General features: G+C 41.6%; 1 protein-coding gene across 2 annotated transcripts; it reads right to left on the reverse strand.

Annotated features, from left to right (window-relative positions):
• Positions 1 to 6,223: 6,223 nt before the first annotated feature.
• Positions 6,224 to 15,695, reverse strand: LOC118796375 (Golgi phosphoprotein 3-like). Of its 2 annotated transcripts, XM_036555225.1 has the most exons (6): positions 15,563 to 15,695; positions 14,310 to 14,506; positions 12,947 to 13,134; positions 9,182 to 9,313; positions 7,923 to 8,037; positions 6,224 to 7,320 (listed from the first exon to the last, which is right to left on the reverse strand). In XM_036555225.1, exons 3-6 carry the CDS (start codon positions 13,115 to 13,117, stop codon positions 6,893 to 6,895), a joined length of 846 nt encoding a protein of 281 aa, XP_036411118.1. In that variant the 5' UTR covers positions 13,118 to 13,134; positions 14,310 to 14,506; positions 15,563 to 15,695; the 3' UTR covers positions 6,224 to 6,892. The 2 variants fall into 2 exon arrangements, with proteins under 2 accessions (XP_036411118.1, XP_036411117.1); XM_036555224.1 differs by lacking the exon at positions 14,310 to 14,506.
• Between the last annotated feature and the right edge of the window lie 1,183 nt (positions 15,696 to 16,878).

Genomic DNA, 16,878 nt, shown 5'->3' on the forward strand with positions numbered 1-16,878 from the left:
CCCCCTGGGACACAGCCCTCAGGGCCTAATCAGACCGTCCTGAGTGCGGAGCCTGGGAGCGGCAGTAATCTGTGCCCAGGGGAAGGGCGAGGCCTGGCGGTCACAGCTTGACTCACTGTCAGGGGCCTCGCCCCTCATCCAGCTGACAGCCCCGTCTAGGCCTGCTGAAATCTGATCTTCGAATTGTATGGATTCACCTATAGGTTGAAATACGGGAGTGGTTCGCGTCTGTTGGAAATGGAACTGTAAATCAGGGGTACTGATTGGAAATTTCCCTCTCACCTGTGGTGACATTAGGTGAGTTAGGTATATAAAGGCTGCCAACCCAACAAACTCCCATTTTACTGATGAGAGCAGTATGCAGATTATTTATTATTTTATGACTCACTCCTTACACCATATTTGTTACTAATTTCACTGACCATTGAACCATAACTCAGCTCAGAGTTATGGACAAAGCAGCAGAGTGGTCTGGGTGGATGCGTCCTGAAGACATTTCAATATTTCAAACCCCCCTCCATGCAGCATGAAAGCGTGTTGATGCTGGGGCTGCTGTAGGGTTGCTTGTGTATTTGTTATGTAAACACCCTTAGGCGGGGCCAGTAAGCAGCTTTCATTTCACATACCATCTACTTTTATACACCTGAATATTTACACTCGCAGTTAATATATTATCTTTTAAATGTTAATATTGCTCCAGGGTTCAACAGAGGTGCCCCATGCAGGATTGGACCATGCAACTCCCCACCAAAAGTCCAGTTCCACTCTACATTCTACCTTGTGCCGAAGTAGTTTTTGTTAAATATACTTTAGATGCCACATTTAGGACAACAGTGATGATGAACCCCTAACTACATCTGACCTTCGTGTGATAAAATAAACCAATGTCCTGACTGTGGTCACCAAAGACCCTGTAGCACTTATCAAATGGAATTGTGGGTTCCTTGTTGCCCTGGCAAAATACCCTTTCTGGCTCTCTAAAACTAATCATCCCCAAGTCTAACTGGTCTAACTGGCCTCACACCCCTCCACAGCCATCCCCCCATTGTACAGCAATTTTAGATCATTGAAAAGGTCTATATGCACACATCCATGATGAAGATGATAATAAAGATGATGACAATGATTTGGTTGAACAGGTCACAGTGCAAGGACCTGGTAATTGTGAAAAATGGGTTAGCTGAAGAGATTCCTCCATGCATGTTTGTTTTAATGCTCTGTTATGAGTAAAAATGAGTAATAACACCACCTATTTAGGGGAGGGGGGGGGGGGTCATCAGGTGCAGCCAATTATTAACTCATATAACCAAATGAAGATACACACTGTAAAACATGCATGCTCTCCTGCTGTTATCTTTGATGATAGGCATGCAGCAAAGGATAAGCAGTTGAGGACAGACTAAACAGGAAATAAGAAACGTATGTAATGGTACAATAATGATAATTCCATAAGGTTACAATCAGGAGAGCAGACACATGCAGTTAGCTCCATGCACATATTGAGTGTGCAAATTATCATTCGCTACTCCTAATTGCTCCACACCCTGCCTCTACCCCCCTTCATGTTTCAAAACTCAAGGAGCCAGAGGTGCCTGTAAGGGCCTGAACTTGTAAAATCACAGGAGTAGGTCAAATCAAGTGGTTTCACATATCAAAAAGTTATACATTTCACAGGGCCTAGCGATGTGTGCTGAAGAGGTTTTATTAGCTGGCATTTCAGCACTTGAATTTCTGTCCTCCTGATATTGCTATGACAGTGTGCTGGAGAAACTGTGTGTAGGCTTATTGAAACTGGGCCATGGTGCTATGCCTGCTTGTCTGGGCCTAGACACACATGAGGCTGTTTGGGCTGAGAGATGTTAGTTTTGGTATTTCAATTTCAATTTGAATACATTCTTTAAAAGAACTTTTAACATGAAACACTCTTCTCATGACCATTAATCATACTTCTCACCAGGAATTTAAGCATGTATGCCCAATTCGTGATATTTTACACAAGGTGGTCGATCATTTCAAAACACGAAAAATGTCTCCACCTATGGACTGCTCCTCTATATTGCAGCACAGACTTAATTATACAAGGATATTGTCGTTCGATTAAAAAAATCATTTCTAGCAACGGTGCTATCAAACATGAAGAGAAAGGGGAACAAAACATAGACTTTCCTGTTATAACGATTTCCTATTTCTTTATTTTATGAGAGACTCAAACGCCCGAAAAGGTATTAATACCCGCATTTTCTGTTGTTTTGTGCAATGTACCACATAAACCTTAGCCAAAATTTGGCACTCTGTCTTATTTTAAAATGATGGCTACCATATTCCAAGGCCACTTCTATTGTGAAGAGCAACCCACACTTGATAAATGCAGCACTGCACATATAATTACAAACACGTGGCCGCGCAACTCGGTTACGTACAATGACGCTGCACACACGTAGATGAACCGGTTGCGTCAAACTGCAGCACACGTGGAATTCTGAGAAATCCTGTAGGCGTCAACAGCTTGTCCTTTGTCCTTTCCCAGCTTGATGAGCATGCTGAAGGAAGTGAATTTGATATTTTTCTCTGCGCCAGTTATAAGCATTTCAAAATTGTATTTATATCTATAGCTATATCTAGTTTAGTATGCGTTGTTAGAGTCTAAAAGTGTAGATGCCATCATGATACACATCATGGTTATTCAATTTATATTTACAATTTTTGGTTGGGGGATTCTAGAAAATCACAAAATAAAATAAATAATATTTTAGTTCAATATTAAAAGCACAGAATACTTATGCACATTGACAATTCTGTAATTGCAGTGACATTATCTGTTTTACCATCACTATTACGCACTTGCTTATCAGACAGCCTTATCCTAGGCAAACTGCAAAACTGAACTTTACTGAAATTCAGATTATATTGCTCAAGGGTACAACAGCAGTGACCCACTGTGGTTCAAACCCGAAAGCTTCCGGTACAATTTCCTAACCACTGCACTTCACTATAAGGACAGTCCCTTATAGCAGCTAATATTGGTTCAGAATGAACATGAGCATTTCTGGTATACAGGAAAATAGCTAACCCAACCTGAGTGCTGTGCGTGAGGGGAAAACAAACCCAAATGTGGCACAAGGCAAAACTCCCAAATCAGTAGAGCAAAGAACTCATCAAATCTCAGGATCTCCTCTCAAACCAGCAGTGACCCCTGAGGCTCTATCAGCTGCAGGTGCCAAATCAAAGACACAAAACAGCAAAGTGTGCATGGTTGTGATCTGCCTGCGCCCCAGACCCTAACGACATGCTCTGTGCCTCAGTTTATCAGCAAGGGCTGTTTGTACACATCACAGCACCTTCAAGCAGTCCAGCCTGGAAGAGGATCAAAGACAGGGTTTTGTGAGCCGGCTCACTGGACAAACAGCTCCAAGCCACGAGGTGAGGCAACATTATTAAACACAGGTCTTGGTGTGCCAATTTCTCATCCCACTTCATAGGCCTTAATTTTTGTGCTGGAGAGCCCCAGTGTCTGTTACATTTTGTTTGCTGCTTTTGAAATAAAGTTATTATTTGAACAGAAAGTTCTAACCTGACCTGATGTTCAGATGTGCATCCATCACTTGTTAACAGGAAGCTATGAAATGTGCAGGATTCTTTACTCTGAGGGACTCCCCATCCCTGAATAAAATGAACTACACTTCAAATGGACAGTTCACCAAGACCATTGCTGGTTGTGGCAATGTGCACTTAGAGCCACCTTTAAACAGCAGCTGATTACCCTGGTTGGCAGGTGAATCGAACTCCCTTCCAATCAGTGGTTCCCGTTAAGTAATTTAGACTCAACCTGTAAGAGACACCTGTGGATCTCCACAGACCATGACTGGGCTGGACTCCAAAAGCACTTCTCCTTGTCTTCACTTTGATTCCCACATCTTGGCATCGGCCGTGACGTGGACATCAACAACTGGTTGCCATCTTAAGGTCTTCTGGAATTCCGTAGGAGATATTGAAGGATCAAGACAACTCCCTGATCGGCCCCTCCGGCAGAGAACACATAAATGTATCCTTGTGTGGAAGAATTTGTGACACAGAGTCTGTGACATAAACCCACACACGTCACACTCTGAACATTCCAGGCTAAAAAAAAAAAAAAAAACATTGGTCTTAAAGAGAGAGGAGATTACTGCTAAAGGTCACACAGAACTGACAATGTTTAATTAAACTAGAGCATTCCATTTCCCTCTGTGTTTAGTGCCTCGTTTCTTTTCTAGTTGCATCTTTTTCTTATCTCCTCAATATGTTTCACAGAGGAAGAGAGGCACCAGAGAGATGCGAGTAATGTAACGGACTGTACCCTAAGATTGTAACCTGTTATGAATGGACAAATGCCTCTACAGCCAGCAAGGGGAATGTGTGGAGTAGCAGTTGGGCCTTTCACTTGCTACCAACGTGTCATGGGTTCAGTGCTTTTTAATATTTCATTCACACAATACACCCAAGAAACTATGTTTTATCTCTTAAGTTGGAGCTTGAATATGAAACGTATACTAGTTTGACAGCTGGAGCAATTAATGCAGCACAACTGTTAACAGGTTCATGAAGCCTCACATTCCAAGCTTAGCATGTACATTTTCTGGCTTTATGGTGTGAATTCTGCTGTACAGACCGTGGTGCAGAAACAGGCGGTATCAGCCATATCAACTGATATACACACCTGATGGCTGGTAGTCACAAACAGAGCTGGATTATCCAGCTTCTTGGTACACGGTACACTATGCAGAAGCAGGGAGTCTTGTGTGTGTAGGTGGGACATGCAACAGAGGGATGAGGATATCTCTTTGATAGCCCTTCCAGCCATTACACAGTGTTTACCACATCAGTATAAACAAACACTTGATAAAGCAGAGGGAGTCAAATGTGACTTATGTCATCACAATGAGTTTGCAGTCTCAGGCAGGAAAATGAGCAGCATCAGCCTGATCAAACTCAATATGCTACTGTGCTTAGGCCTTTGTTTATAAGATACACCTATCTGGACAACAAACAGATCTGTGAATATGTGCAGTGTCGATCCTTGGAGAACACCTTAGAAGGCACTGCTATGGGCACAGGAGTCAAGATTCATTTACAGTATAGGTGCCTGCATAGAAATGATGGTTTAATTCTCACAGACTGCAGACCTGGTAACAACATAACTAGTACATACATATATAAGTTCTTTTGTGTGTCAAGAACTGTTGGACTTCTATAAACAAAGACAGGAAAACCAGTGTCCTTTGAAAAAGATTAAACAGCATTACTTACATTGTGTGGCTCCATGGTCACTGATGTTATGAAGCAACAAGGGATACAGGACTTCTGTACATGCTGACTGTACAGAACCCTTTCACACAAAGAAAATAATAACCACATATATGGAATACAAGAGAATTTTGTATAACAGATTTTATGTATGAACCATCAACACCAAGAAAATGATTACACACTCTATGCAGGTATAATGAAGGTGGGTCTAGATGGTCTTTCTAAAATGAATTTACAACATAATGCCAGGATGCTTGAGGTGGTCTGTATATTTGACACAAGATAGATAATTAATTCCATAGTGTACAGGCAGAAAATATTCCAGTACTCAGGCCTTAAGAAAACCAGAAACCAGAATTTTGGGGCTGTGTTCTTACTCGATAATAATCTCATGAACTGTAATACCATTATTTAGAGATGATGTCTCTCCAAACAATGAGAGAAGCTCACTAGATTATGGCAATGCATTATCTATAAAATAAAAATACAAATTAGAATTTAAATTCTAGATGTATGGTATGGCCTTTGCTAGTACAGTACACATTGATTAATTTAAGTTTTATTTAGAACAAAAATGAAAAAAAGCAGCAAACAAAAAGGATGTGATGAACGGATGAATTCCTGTTTGTACAGATCAGGCTTCACTACAGACAGCTAAAGTGCCTATGTTCTTCAAAGGACCCCAAATTTCTCAACTCTAGACACCATAAATTATCAATTATATTATAATCCATAATAATAGATTAGAGGGTCTGATATTTGACCATACTCTTCAAAATGTGCATTAAATATACATATGCTAATGTACACATTTATAGATATTAAATGCATATGTCATGTATAGCTCTTTTTATGTTAGAACAGTCAAATACCAGATTTTTTTTTACAACCATGAAATTAAAAAGTGAAAGTGATTTTGCAAAAGCCCTTCATCTGAATATATTAATATTTTCTACAAAACAGAGAGGAGAACAGAGTACAAAAAAAAAAACACACAGTAATGACTACCAATATTGCCTTGTTGTACAGATTACCCATCAGATTGTGTCCCTTGGGGCAAAAGAGTAAACTCAAATATGCTAGCTTTTAACAATGAAGCAAACTATCCTGCGCCTTCATAAAGCACTTCACAGAGTGCGAGCTGTCTGCCTGCTTTCCTTTCAAAGCTTCTCTTTTAAGACACAAAGCTGGAAAATGGTTTTCCCCAAGCTGCTATCCAATATAAACACAAAGTGTCTGCTTTTCCATAACTGCTACCAGAGATCCAGTCACTGTTAATGTCAAAACTCTAACAGAAATAGACAAAACAAAAAAAAAAAAAGAAGAAGGAATTAGGCATTTTTGAAGAAAGGTATGCTCCTGTCAGAGGCCCAGAGTCCTTCACGTGCCAATTTTTAAGACCTGCTGAGAAGTCCCCCCGGACATTAAGACGAGAAAATAGGCTTCAAAATGCTCCAGACTTCCAAGACCCCCTCCCCCGACACCTTTCCTTACTGCACCCCTCACCCCGGCTGGGGACAGCTCTGCTGGGGTGAATTAGTCACAGGGAACGAGGACGTGCCGAAAGTGGACCCTCGGTGGTGTGCGTCGCCCCCCTCTCCCTGACTCAGGCCTTGTTGAAGGCGGCCAGGACAGCCCAGATCATCTCGCAGGCCTGGGACTTGTTGCCCTCCACGTCCGGGTTGCTGTCCAGCAGGGCGCGTGAGCGGGAGGAGGCCACCTCGTACTTCTCGTCGGACAGGGAGGTGAGCGCGTTCTCCAGCACGTCCGAGGCGTGTGCCAGCACGATGATCGCCAGCACCCGCCGGTCCATGCGCTGCACGTCGTTCACCCAGCGGTCCAGCAGGCTGTCCTGGACCCGCCGCACCAGCCTCTGCTTCTCCGTGGTGTTGGTGACCGGGTGCGTGGTCATGTCGAACAGCAGGAAGTTCTGCTTCTCTGTGGTCAGGATGCCCTTCTCCACCAGGTTCTTGGCTAGCCGCTCCCGCACGTTGCGCAGCTGATAGTGCAGCTTCATGGGGTTCCAGGTCTCACCTATTTCACACAGACGTGCGCAGACGGACACAGATATACACACATACATAGAAGGAAATATTCAATGAATGCGACAAGCAGTTCCCTAGGCTGTTCTATAGTTTTCCTTACAGTTATCATTCAACATACACATTTTATTGAAACTTGAAGTCAAACCCCATCAAAAGATTTCAGTTTTATGTATCGAGCACCCATTTCTAGGAAGGGTCGTTTCCGGGTAGATTTTTGAATGCATGCCATGGCCAGTAAAACAATGTCCAGGTGTTTTGTTTTCTCAGACTATCCTCAGGTGTTGGTGTAAATACTGTGAATACTCCCTATTTACCTAAAGTATAAACTAGGGGTGTGTTCATTACGCAAAACACTGTGCAAATAGTTTAACAGGAAATTTGGTTTACAACTTGTTCCACAGGCTAACTGGAATACTGCAAGTATTAAAAGCGTCGATCTTTAAGTGATTGGTACAAGCGTATTCCTGGGGTATTTCTTCAAGGAAGCTTTCCAAAGCACTCCTTAAAATGCCTGAGCCAAGTCTATTGAGAGCAACATAGGCTTCAAACCTACAACCCTGTTAGTGTCCGGTTAGTCAAACTTGGCCTCACCTGTGAGGAGCTCGATCCAGCTCTGTACTGTTTCTGGGGGCTCAGTGGCTTTGATGTGTTTCAGGGCCTCATCCAGCAGCACGTCACCTGTGGGGGCTTCTGATTTGAAAATCACCTGGGAGAAGGGTGGAATGTCATGACTATCACACAAATCTGACAAAGACTCCTCCATCCAATCAAACTCTAGAGCAGAGGTGACTAAGCCCTGGGAAATTATCTGAGAGATCCTGGATCCTCTGAATGTGGCTTTATACTCTTAACTACACTGCATTTCAGACTGACTGCTTAAAGGCCAATTCAATACTTTTCAACAGCAAGTTATGAGAAGGTGAGTACAACAGCAAAATTGAGTCAGTTAACTATCATTGATGCAGTTGGGGCCATTGTTTCATTTCTCATTATTTCACTTCCAAGAATTACAGTTTATGTTATTTACCCACTATTTATGCATGTCTGTATTGTATCAAAAGAAAAAGCACAACTGTGTTTAAGAAAGGTGTCTCTGCTACAATGCACCTGTAATCTGTGTAACTATGCCAAGTACATTTGACTAGAAAATGATAAGATAATTCAGGTTTATTTTAAAAGGCAGTCAGATAAAAAATGGATCTGCAATTAGGATGGATGAACTTTCACTGAATTACCATCACAACATTTTTGACTGCTGACCACAGCTCAATAAGTCCACTCCACAAGCAAGGCTGCATATGGTGGTATGAAGCTAGTTTCTGCATGCGTACAGTAACACTCACAGTAAAGAGAAAATTTCTGAGTGTAAGCCAAAAAATATGCAATTTCACATGCGAGTTTCAACTCTCAGACAAACAGGCTCATACAACCGTCAATGTACAGCATCTGTCCGGAGACCATGCTCCTCTCACGGTTTCAATTCTGATTAGCTGTTGCTGTTTACTGAGAGTTTTGCAAGGCACGCACCTTCGGGGCGGCAGTGTAGTATAACGGTAAGAAGTAGGACTCATGACCTAAAGGTCAGTTCAATTCCCCACTGAAGCACTGCTGCTGTACCCTTGGGCAAGGTACATGACCTAGACTTGCTTAGCTGGTAAATATCCAGCTGTATAAATGGATAACATGTAAAACTGTAACCTATATAAGTCGCTCCGTTAAAGCATCTGCTAAATGTAGTGTATTTAATTATAGCATTCCCTTTATGTGTGATGTTAATCGTCTTTTTGTTGTCGTTGCTGTTCTCCACTGCACTTCTTGCTCAGGCCGCCAGGCTCCTCAGGTGGCCCTACCTTGCGGTCTAGGAGCTTCCTCTTCCTCATGGTGGCTGGCTCCAGGTGGATGCGGCCCCTGAGGGCCAGCTCGATCAGGATGCCGCCGCGCAGGCCCGAGGAGATGCAGTCGTTCCAGAAGGACGTGTAGCCCTGAGAGGATGGGAGGAGACAGGAAATGCATCATGCTCTCAGCAGCCTGCACTGTGAAGTCAGCAGGGTGGGGTGGTGCAGCCGTTAAAGCAGCTCCACCCGTGGAAGCACGCCATGTACATAAACACTTGCTGTTGGCTGAGATTTTATGAGTAAACTTTCATTGAAATGATAATTAAATACTGATAATAGCTAGTATCCAATTTGAATGTTTAAAATGGTGGTTTAAATTTAGAGCCTAAACAATTTATTTGAACAAGTGATTCAACTTTTTGACGCAGCTTACCCAAATTTGTTTAAGGCCCCAATATTAACAAGCACTTTCACTGAGTGTACGGCAAACCATGGTAGCAATATACATGCTGAAATTCATACTGCTTACTATAGGCAACTTAAACAGAGACAGCTTATTACTAATGAGAATGCACAATGCATTCTTTACTGATCTGGCTAAAGCCTTCCAGCAACCATTTAAATTGTTGACCTTAGGCGTGTGAGTGATGGAACTTTGAAGTGACGTAGCTTTTATGTAATGCTTACAGAGAACAAGCCCTGGGAGAAATGGGAATGAGAAAAATATGGGAAAATATTACAGCATGCATAGCGATTACACCACCCATAATTCCAAACCTGAAAATCCTGTTTTTTGTAGAAAATCTAATGAAAAATGCTAAAAATCTCAATTGTGATAAAACTTTGAGGCTAACCAGTGGCCAGCATCAATAAAATCCACAGAGATCAGGCTAGTTCTGCTAATTAACCAAAACTAACCTCTCAACCCTAAATCCTAGTAAACATATTGTGATTTTAGTCCCCATAAAACTCTTCTTTGTCCTTGCAAGTTTTCTACAGGTTTCTACAGCATTTTTTGCTAATTTTGGTGCACACACCCTAAAATTGACAATGTGGTGTGTCAAGTCCAACAAGTGATGATGAGCTTTAAAGGGCCCTATGAGCTAAAGTGGATACCAACCAAATTTTTAAAATTTTGCACCAATTCCTGTTCAGTGCAGGTTTGCTAGTACAGAGCCACAGCAAAAATCAGCAAGACTAGCCATGTAACAAGAATGATGCACAGCAAAAGACACAAGCACCAAGTTTAAAATATACGCTTGACAAGAATGTAAGATCAGAAATATAGGTGTAAAAATAACATAAGGGTTTCTCTTGAAGCTGTCCACAAGCAACTTCTACAATGGACAACAGAGGCACAACATGACAGAAATGTCCAAGCACAGTAACAGTTGGTGGCTTCCTGTTTCTTGGGAGTAATGGTGAGTACTTTTATAACCTTAAATTGGCAGCATCAGTGACCAAAAAAACTTGGATGGGGCTGGATGGCTCCAAAATCATTGCAGAGGTGATGATCCGGTGCAATTCCTACAGGCGGCTCACAGTCAATGAGACCACACCTAGCTTTCAGGAATGCCTTTGTTTTATCATGCAGACGTACAGCATTGTGTAAGACCCATTGACTTCACAGAGTACTGAAACCCTGCTGAACAGGTACACTGTCACCTGACAGGTGATATTTGACCAACAGAACGCACACATACTCCACTCAGCTGTTCTAGGAAGCACTTAACTATAAAGAACATTGCCTTGAAGTTCAACTAAAGTAGCACAGAATATGTATTGTGCAAAAAAAACCTAAAAGCTCCTCGTGATAATTTCCTAGTGCCTCTCACCGACTGACCAGAACAGTGCAGAGCTGCGTCAGTTCCAGTGACACCACTGGCAGTAATGAGGAAGGGAAATTAGCTCCGGGCTAGACATGTTTTAAATTCACTGGTTTACATCAACAGTGTTCAGAACATAGGTACACAGACAGACACTCAACAACAGATACTCAATACAACTTGAGTACTTTTCATGACTCTCCTCTGGAGACAGAGCTGTAGGCATAAGACTGCTTGCATTACACCTTGTACCTAAGCAACACAAGCTGATTTTGTGCCTGCTCCCTCTTGTGCATGACTATTCTTTCTTTCTTTCTTTCTCTCTCTCTCTCTCTCTCTCTCTCTCTCTCTCTCTCTCTCTCTCTCTCTCTCTCTCTCTCTCTCTCTCTCTCTCTCTCTCTCTCTCTCTCTCTCTCTCTCTCTCTCTCACACACACACACACACACACACACACACACACACACACACACACACACACGCACGCAAAGTGTGAGGCATCATTTTTATACATCAAGGTTTTTTACAGTGTACGTAGGTGACTCTGTACTCTGTACTTATTCAAAAGGTGTGCTTTACTCATTGGCTGCTGTTCAAGGATGTTTGTTCAAGACACGTATCAAAACGCCAGCTGGCTTGAAGCAGGACATGGAAACGACAACACAGGATGCATTAAAATACTCCACATACGTTGACAAACTTAACATCCATTAGACTTGCCAATTATTAACTGAGCTGACTCTGACCAAAACAGCTGAGCTGTAGCGACGACAAACCAGGAAGACCATGAGGGTGACTATCAAGATAAGAGATAATTGATCTGTACGAAACTGGCTTGAAACCCACTGAATACTGTCCAAAAAAATACATGTGAGTGCTCAAAGCTTCAACAGAGAGTATCAAGGATCAACAGATATATTGAGCACATTGCACAAATTAAGTTCTGTCTCTGCAGGGCTGGGGAGCTACAGAACACACAAAAAACATTAGAGCAAGACCATGAGGTTCTTGCAATGTTACCCGACTAGTAAAACAGGGTGTGAAAAAAATACTGCAAGAAACATCTTAGCTGTTTATCAACCCTGTCTAAGCATTTCAAATAACAGGAAAGTCCTGTCTGTGTGACCGGTCTGTCTGCTATAGCAAGAGGTGCCTCAAGAAAATGAAAAAGACTTTTATACAACAGTGAGGTACACCTTTAAAAAAACGTGAATCCATCTAAACTGAGAGCATTATTAACTCAATGAATGGAGAAGGCATTTTCTAAGATCTATGGGAGTATAAAAGGTACAAATTGCACTGGATATGATTAACAATTTCTGTGTAGACCAAGGCCTCTTTTCAATCCAATCATGCCTTGTCCTGAGCGGCTCAAGTGTTATATTTCTTGTAATTGAACAAAAAAAATGTTCTTTCAATTTCTGCAAAAGGCACAAAAAGTATAAATACAAAATTTGAAATCTGACAGACAAATGATCCTCATTCAGACTTCAAGAACCTAAATACTATCATCAAAGCCATAAAGTACAAACACTGAGAGAATAGCTCCCACTTCTAAAGAGTTGTACCAATGTGGCCAAGATTTCATGACATACAGCTTCCAGAAGACTCAAAAAGTCCCCACATGTTGGTTCAAGGTAGCTGTCATCATATGTAGGCATTTGGGTATGATGACCATATCAGTTGTGGGTTGACCTTTCTTTTTACATCATGGATAAACCTTTTAGATGTTGTAACACTTCTGATATAAATGTCAGATGATCAGTGTTCCTAGAACCAGTAACAAAACATACCCTGGAAGCCTAACACTCCATGGAAGGGAATTACAAGCCACCCTCTTGGCCCCCACTCCCCTCAGTCACACTAATCTCAGATTAGAACTCAGAAAAAAATGAACAGATCAGCAGTTGCTCCCTACACCACTTGTCACTGATCCGAGATCAGGGCATTGCAGTACCTCTTTGTCTTTTAGGCCCAGGAGCAGGATCTCCTCCATGAGGGTGAGGCGGAGATCCTTAGAATCGCACTCGTCTTCATCTTGGAGAGCGCCTCGCCCTAAGTCATCCTCTACCTCCCGCCTCTCCACCACCGGCTCAGCCCGCCGATTCCGATGGGTTAGCGTGGTCATGCTGCCAGCCCGGCCACCTGGACAAGCACGGAAGAGCAAAGAACTAATAGCACACAGCAGGGGTAGACGATATGGACTAAATAACACATGATTATTTTTCAGGTCTTACAGACCATAATGATCATTTTTGCATTATGTAGATCCAGGTTACGATATTGGTTTTACGATATTGTATACTGGTATGGCTTTTATGTTGCTCGCCTTCAGTAGACAATGTGGAGGATGAAAGAAGTGAGAGTACATTTGGTCCCCTTACAAGAAATATTACTATCCTGACTTTGAAATTGTTCTAGACTAATTATGCAAATATTAAAAACAGAGCTGCCCAAAAGGGTCAAATTAATTATAAAAAAGCAAAACATTTCATTTCCCAGGCCATCTTTACAACTTTAAATATTTTATGATTTTTTTCCCAAATGTACAAAATATTGCAGAAAACCTAAATAAATTAGCATATCCCAAAAGCAAATTAGAACAGTATTAAATATTGTGCTGTGAATAAAAATGACAGCTAATAACTGTCCTTTTGGTCACTTGCGTAATCAGCCTTTCCTGTTGGGTATATGGAGTTAGGTTGTAGAACACAAGCAGTTCTCTCCGATATATAAAAGACTAGGTAATATATGCTTAGGGCCCAGGTTTTCATCTAGGCTGCATTGCTGGATCCAGCGTCACAGGATTTCTGGAATTTACACTTCAGTAACAAAATTCAGAAGGACTCAGACCTAACAAGATTGTAGCATACATTTTCATAAGTCTACATAACTACATTTTTACATAACTAGATAACAAATATTTGAATACATTTCAAGTGCTTGAGGATAACGTTTATAAGCCAAGTAAAACCGATCCAAATATCGAGTACGTATCCTGTCAAAAATGCAATTTGGAACATGGAACACTAATATACCTGTGTGAGCTCTCAGTGATAACACTTCCTGTTACATTTTAGTGAAAATGGCATGTCATAATATTCTTTATTTACATAGGTTGACCAAATGTACCTTTTATGATACTTTCAGAACCTGGACCAGAGTTTGGTAACACATCCTCATCCACAAAAAACTTCCATTCATTTATAACACCCACACTCCTAGTGTGAGGGATCACCATGACGTGCAAATGATCTCTCATTGTTGTGAAGCGATAAGAAGGCTTTAAAGTTTGACACAGAACGCCATACACAAATTACCGGTATCACGTTTGGCCACTGTCCTGGCCTGATGCTGACGCTCCAAGCAGTAGGCTGATAGCAACACACCGGGCTACGGGAGTAGTGTGGGAAAACGATGAACTCCCAGCTGCATCCAGTTTAAGATGGGATTTCAGTCTAACAGGTATTCTTTCTTTTGTCCCCAGACGTATATCAAATGGCCGGGGCAACACTATCTACAGGGGGAAAAAAAACTGGTTTGCTGAGCGACTCAGAATAGGCTCCATAACCGGCAATTCAGAAGTTGCCTAAGGTGTGTTAGCTACACAGTCATTTGCAACCAGAACTTTAGGTGCCTTGTTCCTTATGCATTCCTTCCTGTTCGAGAGAAGGTGCGATGTAAAGCTACTGTAACTGCGGCCGTTTTCCTTCTTTGTGTTTAGCTTCAAGAAATACCCCACGTGTACAAAAAAACAATTCAGATTTCCATGTCATGCTGTTTGCAATAATTAGACAAAAGAGGTATCATAGCTGTCAAGCTAACACTCGTGACTTTTAAATAGCTAGTCTTGCCAGCTAGTTAGCTAGCTTCCTTCATACGTTGTCTAGATAGTCTGGTATTGTTATATTTATATATTATACTTTAACAACTGATACGCTGCAATATTGAGCTCGCTAGATGGCTGGGTTGCCTTGTTTTAGGTAGACACGCTATCTAGTTACAGGTGGATAAAAAAGATAGGGTACATTCAGTAGCTTGATAGCTCACTGGATAAAAGCATAGGCTAGTCCAACAATCTAGTTCTAGCTAGTAAAGTTTTACTTAGATCCGTCGAGGTAGGTCATCTACTTTATCCTGTAACTTCACCCCCTTACAGTATACTGACTATATTTTTATATAAAAATAATGGATAGCCTGCTCGTCGACTAGGTGACACTTATTTCCGTGTGCCACATGCACATGCATCGAAACTTAACAGTAACTATCCAGGGAAAAACTTTTACCAGAGACTGGCTAACGTTCACCGGTTAAACGGACAATTTAACGCCCGCAATCCGGAGACAAATAAAACATTTTTTTCCAAAGCAAATATAGCAATAACAACATGTTAGCTAGGTGGTAGCATGTCGCGCTAACAGGTGGCCACATATTAGGGAGTTAGCTGCTTGCTCGCAGCTACAGTACAGTACAGTAGCCTGCCGTCTGAACAATCAGCTTCGTCGATCTAGCTAGCTTGCTATCTAACTGGTTAAATGGTTGACAACAAGGTACAGGGTATTTTTCTACTTACTGTAAGATTATTTGTTAGCAGTTTCAGAAGACTCTTCTACCAGTTGTGCTCCGTTAGATGTTTCATGTAAACTTTTGTGCTCTGCAGTGACAGTCGTGCGACACGAGATATCTGTTAGCTTCCTACTTCCTAAGAGTTGCCGCTAATGTAAATACAAAACTTCCTGTTAGTCAGTTGCAGCCTAGCATGATACCCCTCAGAAACTTGCTGCTTAGAATATTGACCAATCACAAAGAGAGTTGTCAAAATCAGACCAATAATACAATACAACAAAAACCTAAACACCGCCCACTGAGGGATTTTTTAAATAGAATTATGTATATTTAAGCAGATGGACGCTGATTCAATCCAATAAGATTTAGACACAAGAGGGCGTTCACGTAGAAGGGTTTCTCCAGGTGCGAGAAAAAATGTAAATTCTGCAAGGAAGTGGATTATTAAAATTAATTCTATGAATACCCGGGGGAGGCAGCTGGAATCAACAGCAACAATCCGTTCAATGTCGGAGATGGTTATTAACTACATGACATAAGGCATTCTTAATGGCCTGCAGAAAAGGAAGGTAAAATAAGACTACGTTTTACTTGACTAAGGTGTCCCTTGAATAGAGTCAATAGAATTATAGCGGTATGGCTCATCTTTCTCCGTTTTCGCAGTTCGTTGCTCTGATTTGAAATTCTGAGCCATAGTCTTGTGATCAGGTCACTTCACACACTGTTTACATTTACATTTACATTTATTTATTTAGCAGACGCTTTTATCCAAAGCGACTTACAAAAGTGACTGTTAACTCTTGCTAAATCACGAGCCGCCTCCTGCAAGGGCAATACATTGCACATAAAACAATATCATAAAAGCAACAAGACATACTCCTTGACCATCGACAGCATACAAGAGGACACTTATACCTTGAAGGAAAGTAATAATAATAGTTTATGGCAACATTCTTCTTCATGTGCTTTTATGACTTTGTGATTCCTCACCTAAAGGTGGCCTGCATAGTTGTAAACATCCCCACTGAACACAGCAGTGCAGTACAAATTTTTAAACCAGAACTCTGCTGGTCCCTTAGTTACAGACAAACAGATTATCAAAACAATATCCAACACCTTATGCAGGGCAATGCTAATTTAGTCACATCAAGGCGTTCACTTTGAGTGCAGACCGAGCCCTAAGGCCTATGTTCAAAACCAGCCATTGCTGACAATGGGATCCCACAGAAGTGGATCAAATTGGCTTCATTCCATTGAGGAGGAGTAGGTCAACCAGGCCTTCCTCATTCCAGCATTCTCAGGCACCCTACAATTTGTTAGGTG

Source organism: Megalops cyprinoides, chromosome 21, assembly GCF_013368585.1.
Source record: "Megalops cyprinoides isolate fMegCyp1 chromosome 21, fMegCyp1.pri, whole genome shotgun sequence".
NCBI classification, from domain to species: Eukaryota; Metazoa; Chordata; class Actinopteri; order Elopiformes; family Megalopidae; genus Megalops; species Megalops cyprinoides.